General features: G+C 37.1%; 2 protein-coding genes across 2 annotated transcripts in view; one reads left to right on the forward strand and one right to left on the reverse strand.

Annotated features, from left to right (window-relative positions):
* Positions 1–65: 65 nt before the first annotated feature.
* On the reverse strand, positions 66–7,280 carry LOC107691358 (probable glutamate receptor). Its single transcript, XM_016489926.1, has 10 exons — positions 7,184–7,280; positions 6,602–6,674; positions 4,944–4,975; positions 4,648–4,827; positions 4,273–4,499; positions 4,012–4,109; positions 2,520–2,737; positions 2,197–2,416; positions 676–920; positions 66–501 (listed from the first exon to the last, which is right to left on the reverse strand). The coding sequence occupies exons 1-10, from the start codon at positions 7,184–7,186 to the stop codon at positions 403–405; spliced, it is 1,395 nt and encodes a 464-aa protein (XP_016345412.1). The 5' UTR covers positions 7,187–7,280; the 3' UTR covers positions 66–402.
* Positions 7,281–8,959: 1,679 nt separating this feature from the next.
* Positions 8,960–14,067, forward strand: part of LOC107691387 (bromodomain and PHD finger-containing protein 3-like) — a 7,376-nt gene continuing 2,268 nt past the window's right edge. The window contains exons 1-2 of the mRNA XM_016489956.1: positions 8,960–9,237; positions 12,842–14,062. Coding sequence (XP_016345442.1) covers positions 12,890–14,062 — 1,173 coding nt within the window. The 5' untranslated portion in view covers positions 8,960–9,237; positions 12,842–12,889. The remainder of the gene's footprint in view (positions 9,238–12,841; positions 14,063–14,067) is intronic.

The following is a 14,067-nucleotide window of genomic DNA, read 5'->3' on the forward strand; positions in this document are numbered from 1 at the left end:
TTTGTTCAGTTGTCTCCAAATTTTGACATTCATTCGCAAAATAGATTTCACATTGAACATTTTTGACTCGTAATGCTGGTCTAAAAATCTCTGTTTCTATATTGTTTCCAGATTGATCTAATATAAACAACTGCATGAGATTTTGCTGCAAGATGTAAATGAAAAGGTGTCTCATTGCATCATTGAACAAACAGGCAGCTTGATTTAAATGTAAAAAGAAAAAAAATAAGATTATGTATTAAAATCTCTGCAGTTTTAGTACAGCTTATCTAAATCAGTTAAAAATATAAAATGTTAAAAAATATCATTTTCTAACTTGGGAAATAGTAATAATACCTAGCACCAGATAATGTACAAACCTAATAATGTAAGACTTGCATATTACATCAGTGTTTGAGCATTTTATGCCTTGTTTTTGTCTGAGGTTTCCTGGTCTCCCTTTGTGTTGGTCATTCTCAAACGCTGGCTCAGCTCCTGAGTCAAAACTGCACAGCAGGATTTCTGTATCAACGAGAACAGGTTTATTTTCACCGACTGTATTATAATGAACAAAAACACATATTGAAATGTGCTACTGTACAGTTGAAATCTTCCTGGTGTGGTAGTTCATTGAGATGTATGTGTGTGTGTGTGTGTGTGTGTGTGTGTGTGTGTGTGTATATTGGCATTACTTGCCTTCTGCTCCCCTGCAGTGCTGCGAGACTTTGAGGTGAGTTCAAACAAGGAGAGCAGCACTCCAATCCCAAGGCCTATAGCCAGAACCAGGAAGATGCCCTTCATGCTATGGGCCCTCAGAGACGAGCCTTTGGCACTATCCGGTATACAGCTGCTGGCCCACCACTTAGTGCGCAGGTACGCCAGCTCCCCAGCCTCACTCAGCTGCAGGATGGCCACGCTCAGGTTCTTCAGCATTGGAGATCCTGTTCCAAAAATACTGTGGCATTAAAACCATTCACTGCAGATTGAACTGCAGCAACGGAAACAAGTCTTGTGTCTCTCTTTGAACAAGTAATTCAACCAAAAGTATTTTTAGGTAAATTTTAAAGCAATAGTTAATGCAATAATGAAAATTTGAAGTATCGCATCAAATTTCAGAAAAAAAACCCTTAATTTGCAAAATAAAAATACGCTGAGGTAGTTTTTGACTTTTTCGAAAAAGGGTTAATGTGAATAATGGGAGATGGAAATGCATTTTGCATATAAATTCCTCCACGTGCATCAAAAAAGTCATGTGACTTTCACGCTATGGGATGGCATAACCTGACTAACCAGTGGACCGATCTCGTTGCACAGCATTTGAAATGTTATGACCATTCTTAAACGCCCAAGCAAATTATGTCGTCAAAGTATTTCTGTATAATTGCCTCCCAGAACTGCCTTACATGACTGCATTCCCAAACAGCAGGCATCCACCTCTGAAAGCAATGACTGCATTTATTGTGTTTCATCAGGCCGCTCTGAGGAGCAAGACATTTATTATATTTGAAAATTATTCAATTCAGTGGCTACTCCTACTTAGTGATATTTAGTGCCAGTTTATCAGGAAGTGACGATTTTGTTCTCTTTGACTGGTTGGAAACAGTGCTTATTCGCAAATGTTTTATGCGATATTCCAATTTTGCGCACAAGTTAAATTCACAACCTTGGAGGGAAACCCAGCTATAGATGAGTTTGTTTCTTCATAAAAACAGATTTGGAGAAAATCTGCTCACCAATGGAGCCTCGGCAGCGAATGGGTGCCGTCAGAATGAGATGTGTGGATTACTTGTGATTGTGATGTTTTTATCAGCTGATTGGACTCTCATTCTGACGGCACCCATTCACTGCAGAGGATCCATTGGTGAGCAAGAGATCTAATGCTAAATTTCTCCAAATCTGCTCTGAAGAAATGAACTCATCTTTGATTGCCTGTGGATGAATACATTTTCACTAAATTTGTATTTTTTGATGAACTATAGCTTTAATGTATAAGTTTTTAAACTCCTTTGAACAACAACAACAACATAACTTTAAAATTTCACTCAGAAATTGTAGTAAATTTCAAAAATAATTAAAGACACTGAATTTAACATGAGATCTCGTGAGAGAGGAAAGACTAAGACTAGTATTTTCTATTAAAACATACTCCAATAATCTCTATTTACAGCTTTGGAAAATCATTTTCCATTTAAAACTGCATAAATATGTTTGTCTCACCAAGAGGAGTTACAATGCTGTAACCTCTCATCCCGATGACCTCATGCGCCCGGACCAGGTCACAATGGCGTGCCACAGCCAAGTCCAAGGACACTGATTCTCCAATAAAAGCATAGTTTCCTTCCTTTGCTCTCTGGACACCCTCATCCATGGAGGACACAAAACTCTTTCTCCGTTCCATGTGCTCATAGATACGACGGTAAGATGGGTTATTTGAGTTCTGTGCAAAAAGAAAATACGTTAGGAAATCTTTTCTGTACCATCTGGTAGGAATGAATTTGAGTAATCGGAAAAATGTGATGAAATAATTCATGTGATCAGACCTTAAAGAAGGCAAGAGTGGAGGAGCCGGCAAGTGTTCCATATTCTATTACGTCCTGATTAGCCAAGTCCTCAAAACCTTTAATCATGAGCGGTGCAGAGTCAGACCCCTGAGAGGAACTGAGGCTGGAAAAATAACAGGCCAGGAGCACCACAGCAAACAACCACCAGGTACAACTGATAACCCTTCCTGACACAGCTTTAGGGTGAGGGCCTGCACCTGCAGAAAGCAAAACAAATGAGAGGAAAAGACGTTATCCTTCCATTATCAATGGCTGAAAAGTAGTTTAGATAGCAAAATAGCTGCAGGCAGCAATAAAGGGCCAAGCACCCCAGTGAACTATACCTTGTCATGCTGACTATACAGTATGTGGAAAATACATTGTAGGGCTACATATTCCTGTTTTTAAAGGATATAAGTATATTATTGTGAATATATTTTGATAAGTAGGAGGTGCAGGTGTTAAAATTTTGCACTCTGTAAGGGCATGGCGGCGATGAAGTTTTGTTTTTATATACCAAAGCACCTCTAAGACAGAGCTCCACTTCCTGTTTGGCATCTTCGCCAGAAAATTGGCAATGGTGCACCACTTTCACTTTTTTACTGTCATCTGTGGTTGAAAAACATTTTTTTGAAATGCTGCTGCTTTAGTAGCTAACATTTTTGTTAACTGAAATAAAGCTGAAATAAAATAATTATTAGATGAAAAACACACTAAATAAAAATTACAAATGGTGCCTTGGCAACTAACTAAAATTGAGTTAATTTGAAGCACTAAAAGGACTAACTGGAAATAATAAAAACTAAAACTAAAACAAATAATACAATTAATTAAACCTAAATAGTAATATAAAATAAACTATAAAAAAAAGATCTGGAAAACTAAAATAAAGCTGAAATAATATAAATATTAGATTAAAAGCTGAAGTTTAAGCTGAAGCATCTGCAAATAAATAAGAACTACAACTGAAATAAAAATAACTTAAACCTAAATAGTATTATTACAAAAAAAAAAAAGAAAAATGACAAAAGCAAATAACTAAATTAAAATGAAAATTGAAAAAATAAAAACAAATGCTAATTCATAATATTAATTTTTAAAAAAAACTATATAAATACTACTAGAATATAACTGATGGACCTGGCCTAAATATGAAAATCAACTCGACCACTCAAAATATAAATTATTATTGTAGGAAAAACTTCCATAGTGCACTACTGGTTCTGCAGAACAATTATTAAAAATAAAAAAATAAAAAATCCAATAAATGATTATTGTGAGGCTTGATATGAAATACATTTGGTGAAGATTCCACAGATATTGCAAAATGTGTAGTAAAAAAGATTAAAATGGCCATAAGGGATATGGTTGACACTGGACAGATGATGAAATATATCCTGCATTCGAAGGGTCAAGACTTTGGGCTTTTCAGTGCATGACCACTAAAAACTGCTATTACATTCATACAATTATACATGATTCACATGATTACCTTGCAGGCTTAGGGCTCCCGCAGCGTACCACAAACTGTGGAGGAGAGTGAAGTGATTTGGCTCTGTCTCAGGCTGACTCCATTCACATGGACTCAACCTTGACATAAAAAGACAAATATAGAATTGAGTTTCAGAATCCTATTCAGAAACCATCCTGGACAACAGCACAGCAGTTTTACAGCTATACTAATAGAATGTTTTGTGCAGTAAATAAGTAAGGGCTCTTGTGTCTGTGGTGGTGTTCTCCTCCTTTCTCTGACCTTCCCACAATGCAGATGCAGACTGCAGTCACAAAGTATGCAATCAGGACGCCGAACCAGGTCTCCCCAGAGAAAGGGGAGAGGAAGTCAAAAAACCCGGCCTCCTCAGAAACGATATCTTTGCGGAGGAGGATACTGATTCCCGTCTGCATGTAAGGTTTTGTCATTCCCACTGCCTTCTCACGGGCAGCAGTGAGAGTGAGGGGAGCCACGGCGAGATCAGCTTCCTGTGAGCAAAATACATGGAAGGTTTGACATTACCTAGGAAGGATTAATATCATCAAGATGATTTAACTGCTATGCTGGTTTTCAGTTTAAATGCATCAGTACAGGACCAGTACTACTGTGTATTTTTCTGTAAAATTCATCACATACCCCTCTAACAACCTCCCCGATCATTCCGTTCCAGTTTCCACTTTCATCTTGCCGGCCATACGCTCCATCCTTCACCAGGTGAACTTTGTATTTGAAACCCAGTTTCTTAGCCAGCTCAGTGAGCAGATCCATACAGTAGCCTTCCAACTGCAAGCCCTTGCTCATTGTGTAGGGGTCTTGCTGAAATCAAAAATTAATATGATGTAAATAATAAATTATTAATACAATGAAATTATTGTTATTATAAATCATGTGAAAATACAAAATAACATAATGTTTTATCATTTTAATCTTACCTTGATGGAGGTAACTATCAGTTCTTGCCTTGCTGAAATGGAAACATTATATTATTAATATAATTAACTTATTATAAATACATTTATATACACTATCGCTCAAAAGCGTGGAGTCGGTGGAGTTTTTTTAAAAGAAGTCTCTTATGTGCTTAACAAAGCTGCATTTATTTGATCAAAAATACAGTAAAACAGTATATTGTGTAAATTGTATTATTGCAATTTAAAATAACTGTTTTGTGTTTTAATATATTTTAAAATCTAATTTATTCATGTTGGCAAAGTTGAATTTTCAGCAGCCATTACTCCAGTCTTCAGTGTCACATGATCCTTCATTCTAATTAGCTGATTTGCAGCTCAATAAACATTTTTCTAATTATCAGTGTTGACAACAGTTGTGCTGCTTAATATTTTTTTGTGGAAACCATGAATAGAAAGTTAAATCTTTAATGCATCCTTGCTGAATTCAAGTATTAATTTCTTTCAAAAAGAAAAACCATCTTACTGAACCCAAACTTGTGTGTATACATAGATAATATAAGAATCTCATCACAGAACCCTGTTTATAACATCAATACATTTGAAGGGATTGAAGTCGATAAACAAAACAGAGTCCTACTGAGTAAACACATTTGAAAACCTCAGATCTGTTCAAGAGCGTGTTTGTTCAAAAGTGACCTCAAGCTGACACAGAAAGACATGGCCAAGACTTCAGTGGCTCCTCTATTGATCTGCCAAATCAGTCCTCTGACCGGGAGTCTCACTTCCTGCTGCATTTGTGTCACAAATAGCTCCATCTTAAATTAGCCAGAGTCATCAGAGAGCCTTTTGTCCGGCAGTCCCATCCGCGCTCAGTCTGCGAATCTCGGGGAGATAATGATGAGTGAATGGCCCGGCTGCGTTTGATGCTCTCTTAGGCAGCTTCTTGGTTTCCGGAGCCCGCAAAGTTTGGCTGCGTTTTTCCTACTTTCTCAGAAGTGAGAGACTCATTGCAGGGCTGAACTGTGACTAATTGGAGTTACTGTTTTTTGTCACTTGATCACGAAGGCCTGGTAAGGGCAGTCAAAGAGTATCTGAAGCTAAAGTTGAGCGAGGCCCTCAGGACTCCATCAACACCATAGAGTGATGTTGACACTCATCAGCTCCTCCTATTCAATTTATGACAGACACAGAGGGCCCTCGATGTGCTGTCATAGCTTGGCATGTCTTAAACACTGTTCCGCTTGTTCAAGGCTTTGAATTGATTTATAAGCGTTTTTGAGAGGGTTTCAGCTGGCTGACTTCCTCTCTGTCAGAATGGGGTATGAAGTGTGCCAAACAGGATGTGGTCACTATCTTTGATGATGTGCCCAGCTGACTGTTCAGCCATTTATCATATGACAGGCCTGTGAAATTCAAGAACTTCACGCGGTGAGGACAAGACGAGTTGGCAAAGATTTCTGCTGTTTATGAAATTACACGAGATGCCATAAAAGTAACCAATGCCTCTATTGTATTTCTTTCAGAAACAGAACGGATTCTACGTATACAGGAAATAATTTGATGTGCTTCTGTGTGATGCCATTACATCATAACAATTTCACATGAGACAAAAACATAGTAACTGCAGAACGCAAGAATATTGAACTTTTACGTTATATATCAACAAACTTTGGTAATACCTGCTATGCAGATCTCTGACCCCAGCAGCAATACTATGCATAAAGAGACAATTCCCATGTTGCTGATCCTGACCTGCAAGCCAAACAGACAATCTGGCTGTTTACATATTAACACATTTAAAAACATTTATATATTCATATATATATATATATATATATATATATATATATATATATATTATGTAGTCTATTTTATTACAATTATTAATACTAGATAGCCATCTCTCCCTATAAACATACACATAGGCTTAGTATTAATACACATAATAAGTGGTAAGCATGTGTCTTTTAAATTCTATTTATATAATATATATAAATATTTTAATATAAAAATGTTTTACAAAGTAAAATAATATTAGGCTATATGTATATATAAAATGTTAAAAAAAAATGTAAAAAGACACATTTTATATGACTTCTTAATGTTTTGATGAGATTTATGAGTAATAATACAGTCTTACATTTCTACCATATGACCACAAATGCATTTTCAGAGCTTCCAGCGTACTTCAAATCAAACAGACATTAATGACTTTCTAAGGATCTATCAATCAAACAGCATCCTCCCAGTCTCACACTTACCATGATGTTTGCGGTGAAATTCCACGGTGCTGGGGCAGCACTGACACTGACGCCGATCAAGACAGTGGTGTGCTTTACAATAATGAATTAGAGGGTTCCCACTAAAGGCTTGGGAAAAGCCAATGAGTTTTGGGGGGTGGAGAAAGTCATCCAAACACTTAGAATGAAATGGGGGTTGATAGAATATTCTGGAGCTGGATGAATTATAAATATGTTATACTTCCAGAATATGTTAGATACAGACAAGATTGAAAATACGTGAAATTTTGATTTTAACATTTGTTACCCTGGACCACAAAACCAGTCATAAGGGTCAATTTTTTTAAATTGAGATTTATGCATCATCTGAAAGCTGAATAAATAAGGATAGGACAATATTTGTCCGAGATACAACTATTTGAAAATCTGGAAAAATCTGCAAAAAAATATAAATATTTAGAAAATCGCCTTAAAAGTTGTCCAAATGAAGTTCTTAGCAATGCATATTCCTAATCAAAAATTAAGTTTTGATATATTTACGGTAGGAAATTTACAAAATATCTTTGTGGAACATAATCTTTACTTAATATCCTAATGAATTTTGGCATAAAAGAAAAATCTGTCATTTTGACCCATACAATTTGTTAACAAATTGTTACAATTGTTACAAATTGTTGGCTATTGCTACAAATATAACCGTGCAACTTATGACTGGTTTTGTGGTCCAGGGTCACATTTGTGTCCAATTTCAGTGTCTTAGGTCAGTATGGCCCAATATTGAATATAATAAGTGTGCCCTCCAACACCAGTGTATCTGGGAAAAATTATAAAGCATAGCCTACTTACATGCATAAAGTGTATATACACATTAAAAGATATTTATAGGAAAAAAGAAAAGATTAAATTATCTCAGGTTGTTCAAACACGTTGCACGTTACAAAATAAAATAAAATAAATAATAATAATAATAATTAATAGTAAGTGGACAAAAATCACAGGCTACCATTAAAAGATGGTCTTTATATTCAGAGGAAAATGGAAAGGAAAAAAATGAAGCTTAAACCATTATTATTATTATGATATTACCTGTATTATTATTAAATTTCAATGTCTTAGGTTAGTATGGCCCAATACTGAATATAATAGCTAACTAGTGTGCCCTCCAACACCAGTGTGTTTGGGGAAAATGCTAATGCATAGGCTACTACACATGCATAAAGTGTATACAGTGCATTAAAAGACGGTTTTTATATATTCAGAGGAAAAAGGAAAAGATGAAATAATCTCAGGTTGTTTAAAACACATTACAAAATAAAATAATAACCTATAATATTAATAATACGCCTAATAATAATAATAATGGATAGTAAGTGGACAAAATTCACATACAGAACTATTAAAAGATGGTCTTCAAGAAGAACGCTGTGTAAAAGACCATTGAAATATAAAGTTATATTCAGAGGAAAGTGGAAAGGACATAAATTATGTTTAAAACATCATTATATTATTATTATTATTATTATTATTATTATCTGGATTATTATTAACTACTGTGTCGACTATCGTCAAGAAATTATGTTTTCCCCCCCCCACAATGGACGTTTATGTAGCATGTGAACATGGAGTCTATGCGCGCAAACTGATGAGGGAAGTCAGTCGCGTTGTTTTTCTCATCGCTCTCAGTCTCTACTGGCTTCAGTAAGACATCACGGCCTCACGGTGACCATTTCGACCAATCACAGACCAGTGCGCATGATGCGCGCGCCAAGTGCAAACCCAACGCCGAGAATTCGCTTTTTTTCTAAAGGGGCGTATTTTTCTTGCCAAATTAATTACAAACCAACGTTCAATGCACCCGATACACTCTGCAATAATGTCAGGCGCCTAATTGAAACACTCGGGCACCATGTCAAGGTGTTAGTGTTGTGTAAACAGCCGGGATGTGTGTTTAGAAACGTTTTTGTGGGAAGTCTTTTCAACGGAGGGTTGAGGAAGCCCGTCTTGCTACAGAAGAGGACGCTGTCGCCCCTGGATATGACCGGCATTCTCTGTCGTTTCGAGCGATCGATAAAAGAGTAAGTGTGCTGATTTATTTTCCACTGTTCTCTATAAACAGTAATGTCACGGGGGCAGGTAGCGCTGCGGTTGCTTGCTTGCACTCTCTAAATATGGCTCCAGCACTGAAAGGCGCTGCTTTGCTGACTGTAGACGGCGCTTTATTACACACAAGTGCTTTTCTCTGCAGATACGCACACGGCATTGCATGCAAACGACTTGCAATTAGCTATAGCGTCATGTGCAGTTATTTGTCGTTTGGCTGATAAAGTGTAAATAAGGCATATTACACCTTTAGAGTTTGTTATCAGGAAAAACAATCAAGGTTGAGAGACTGTCCATCAGCCCTGCTAAAATGGCTGACTCGCCTGTCTCGCTTCAGGATTGGCATTTAGCGCTCTGCAACCGAACTACGTCAACTGGGTCGTGGAACCTTTGAAGGTCTGCCCGGTGATTGGCTCGAATTATTCACGTGATATGTGCAAAGCACTCTATTGGTTCACATGATATACATTCATTTCCAACGTTTCAAATGGAGGGACATGCATGCTGTAAATGTGTATCTGCTCATTTGAGTAATTATAAGATGTTTATTGTTCACAATAAAACATATACTTTTTGTTACAGCAAACACACCATGAAGGAGCAGAGTAGCTGCTACATTTGACAGTTAATGTTTTACATTCCTATCATTGCTAAAAGCCATTAAAACCAACCTGAGAAGGTTTGCTGCACTAACATAGTTTTTATGGTTTAAGGCAAGACACTACGGATGAATAGGGTAAACGTTTTAACTAAAATGGATATCACCATACCTTTTGAGTTGAATAATCGCAGTGCATTAAAGGGGTAGTTCACTCAAAAATAAAAATACTGTCAATAGAATATAGATACATGGACTATTTTACCAATGTCCTTGCTACGTTTCTGTGCCTTGATCATGGTAGTTCCTTTGCTGTCTACGGAGGGTCAGAGAGCTGTCGGATTTAATCAAAAATATTTTAATTTGAGTTCCGAAGATGAACGAAGTTCTTACGGGTTTGGAACGACATGAGGGTGAGTAATTAATGACAGAATTTTCATTTTTGGGTGAACTATCCCTTTAAGACAGTTTTGTATTATAAGTTTTTTTGAAATGAAATATAGGCCTACCTATTATCTAATGATATATGGGTTGTAGACGTGACATGGCATTTTCAGTGTCCCACAAGATAAAAATGAATATAATTAATATTGTTGTTATTTAAAATGCGGTAAATCATTAAACATTTCTTTGTCCTACATAGGGTTGCAAAAAGGTGGAAAATTTCCAGCAAATTTCGGAAACATTCCAGAAATTTTGGAAACTTTCCAGGATTTTTTGGAATCTTCCAGAGATTTTTGGAAATTTTCCAGAAATTTTCCACCCCTTTGCAACCGTAAAGCTGCAGTGTTATTCAATTTTTGACATTTTTGAGCCAAATCTCAAAATTGTCCTATGGTGTGACTGTCCCAAGCATGGTTTAGTTAATTACATCTTTTAGGCTATAAATTAAAAAGAAAACCACAGAAATGTTAATAAATACCTCCGGCATAATTGTACAAATGTCTATTTTAGTAAATGGCAGTAATTTTTTTCATCCATATATTTTTTAAAGCGTAGGAACTTGATACATTTTGTCTCTGAAAACCATGTCCTATGGTGTGACACCATATCCTGATTTTAAATCGGCCAGTTCCAGAGAAAACTTTAATTAGTTGAAGGACCCCGTTCATAATTATGTTACTGAAGCCCCCTGTGAAGCCCATGACATGAGCACATGGTCAATTTCTGTCACAGAATTGTTCAAATATTTAACTTTTTTGGAACCACTACAAAAGTGTTACGTTTTGTTGTCCTTTGGTGTGACACCCTCGGCCAATTCCAGAGAAAACTTTAATTAGTTGAAGTACCCCATTCAAGGTCGTGTTACTGAAGCCCCCTGTGAAGGTAATTTTTCTCTCAGAATTGTTCAAATATTTAACTTTTTTGGAAACACTACAAAAGTGTTACGTTTTGTTGTCCTTTGGTGTGACACCCCTAAATTATATTTTTTAATTAAAAACTGTATGTTAAACTACATAATCATGGAAAATGATGCAAATTTGTCTTGCCAACCGCTAATGACAGGTTAGCTTGGAATAGCAAGGTCATCAATTTACGCAAAAAGGCTAAAACGTCCTGTGGTGTGACAGAAAATGTCCTCCGGTGTGACGCCTGTACTGTCACACACACCACAGGACAAAGATGTCACACCAGAGGACAAGGTCTCTTTAAAAAGCATTTAAAATAATTAAATAAGATTTGTTTAACTCCTTTTTTAATTATTTTTTGATCATTTTCAATGTTCTTAAATGCAATAATTGCATTAATTAAACTATTTTCTGATGTTTTTGCAAAAAACCTGTACTGTTATAAAGTGTCATGAAAATAAGTATAAAATGTGATACTTTGTTTTTGAAACAAAGAATTTATGGAGAGAAATTAGTGGAAGAAAGAGGACACGGAAATATAGACAGAACATTAACAGGGATTGTGGGGGCTAGAAGAGTTTTAGTAACATACTGATTGACTAAGAGACTGAATTTTGTTGATGAAAATTATATTGTTTTGTTTAAAAAACATGTTTATATTGTTGGTATCAAAATTACACTTTCTCCTTTGACCTGTTCAAAATTAAATAGAAATACTTATTTAACTATAATTTCTGTCCTTTAGTGTGACGTAATGTCCTATGGTGTGACACACATAAAAGAACCACTGATTTGTTTTTATCTCAAAATATCCTAAAAAAAAAACAGTTGAGTATTGCAATAGGGGAGATACAAATATCACTCATCCTAAAATGGTATAATTTTCAGTAGTTTTGAACGGATGACAGCAAAGTTTGTCTTGTTGTCAAAGTTTGTCTTGAAATTGTCCAATAAGTCATGGGGAAAATATTATGTTAATTATAATTTCATATTAAATAAGTAACACTATATGAATATAAGTGTCTAACAATGAAGATAAATCTCTCTCATGCTATTTGTATATTATTAAGAGGTTTTTTCTTAATTTTTGTTGTCACACCATAGGACAGATTTATGGTACAGTTCAGTAAAAATGTTTAAAAAAAACAAACATTGAAAGAATTGACGAAGTTAGTGACCCTTCATATTTTCTCAAAGATCAGGCTTCACACTATATGCATTTCTTCTTCAAAAATGGTCTTTTACAAAAAAGCATTTTTTATTGCCTATCTGTCAACTACCTATATGCACTAATTTGCATACACGTTTATTTTTTTATTTTTTATAAAAAGTGATAAGAGCAGGAATTGTTTTATTTGGTTGACTTGTTAAAGGTTTTTACAGAGAGGATTTTGGATATTTTTTATTGCTCCATAAATCAGAATATATTGTAACAGGCGGGAAATAAAATGTTACAAAACCAAGCAAATTCCAAGGCAAATGAACCATCTCTTCTGTAAAAACCTTCAGAATGTAGATATTGATGGTGTATGTAAGTCCTTAAAACTGACCTGTAGTCTCTTGTCTTAGGTTTTTTTTTAGCAGTATCTGCTCAATATTTGTAACATATATTTATTATTTTTATCTTTGTAGGTACTTATGTCCATTCATATTTTAACATTTATATAGAGGACGACTCCAATGAGGAAGTTAAGAAAACGAGTTGGCCAGTCCAGGGCTGGAGGCTTTGGGAGAGGAATGGTCAGAGGAAAGGATCAGGGTCTGGTTGGTCCATCCAGCCACGCTGACACAGACGCTCTGCTCTGTCCACCTTCTCCATGCAGACTGAACTTCTCTACGACCAGAGACACACTTACATATGCACAGGCTCAGAAAATGGTGGAGATTGAGCTGGAAGGACGGCTCCACCGGATCAACATCTGTGACCAGCTCTCCGTTGTAACAGAAGACGAGATGCTGGCTCAGGATCTGACAGAATGCAACAGTAACAAAGAGAACAGCGAGCAGAGACAGGGAAACAAACAGACCGCATCTAAAAGCAAGCGGAAAGATGGCAAACACGCAGCCAAAAAGAAATCAAGCTCTCAGTATAGCTTGCAAAACCAGGTGGCCCATAACCAAACCCCCTTGCCTAAGCCTACGTTTCATAAGGTGGACACTTTCACGGCTTCAGAGGCTCCTCCTCTTCCTGTGGCTTATTACCGCTACATGGAGAAGTCAGGGGAAGAGCTGGACAACGAAGCTGAGTATGACATGGATGAGGAGGACATGGCTTGGCTAGAGATGGTCAATCAAAAGCGTGTGTCCGATGGACACGCTTCAGTCCCCCCTGATACGTTCGAGTTACTGATTGACCGACTTGAGCGCGAGTCCATTTTGGAGTCCCGCAGCCAGACGCTGTCCCAGAGCACCATCGACGAAGATGCCTACTGTTGCGTTTGCCTCGACGACGAGTGTCTCAACAGCAACGTCATCCTGTTCTGCGACATCTGCAACCTCGCCGTGCACCAGGAATGTTATGGGGTGCCTTACATCCCTGAGGGCCAGTGGCTGTGCAGGCGCTGTCTGCAGTCCCCGTCGCGTCCCATCGATTGCGTCCTCTGCCCCAATCGGGGAGGTGCGTTCAAGCAAACCAGTGACGGAAGCTGGGCCCACGTCATCTGTGCCATATGGATCCCTGAAGTGTGCTTTGCCAACACTGTGTTCCTGGAGCCTGTGGAGGGAGTGAAGAACATTCCTCCTGCGCGATGGAAGCTCACCTGTTACCTGTGCAAACAGAAAGGCAGGGGGGCGTCTATTCAGTGCCACAAAGCGAACTGCTACAGGGCGTTTCACGTCACTTGTGCCCAGAGAGCCGG

This window comes from Sinocyclocheilus anshuiensis, unplaced genomic scaffold (assembly GCF_001515605.1).
Source record: "Sinocyclocheilus anshuiensis isolate Anshui unplaced genomic scaffold, SAMN03320099.WGS_v1.1 scaffold1154, whole genome shotgun sequence".
Classification (NCBI taxonomy): Eukaryota; Metazoa; Chordata; class Actinopteri; order Cypriniformes; family Cyprinidae; genus Sinocyclocheilus; species Sinocyclocheilus anshuiensis.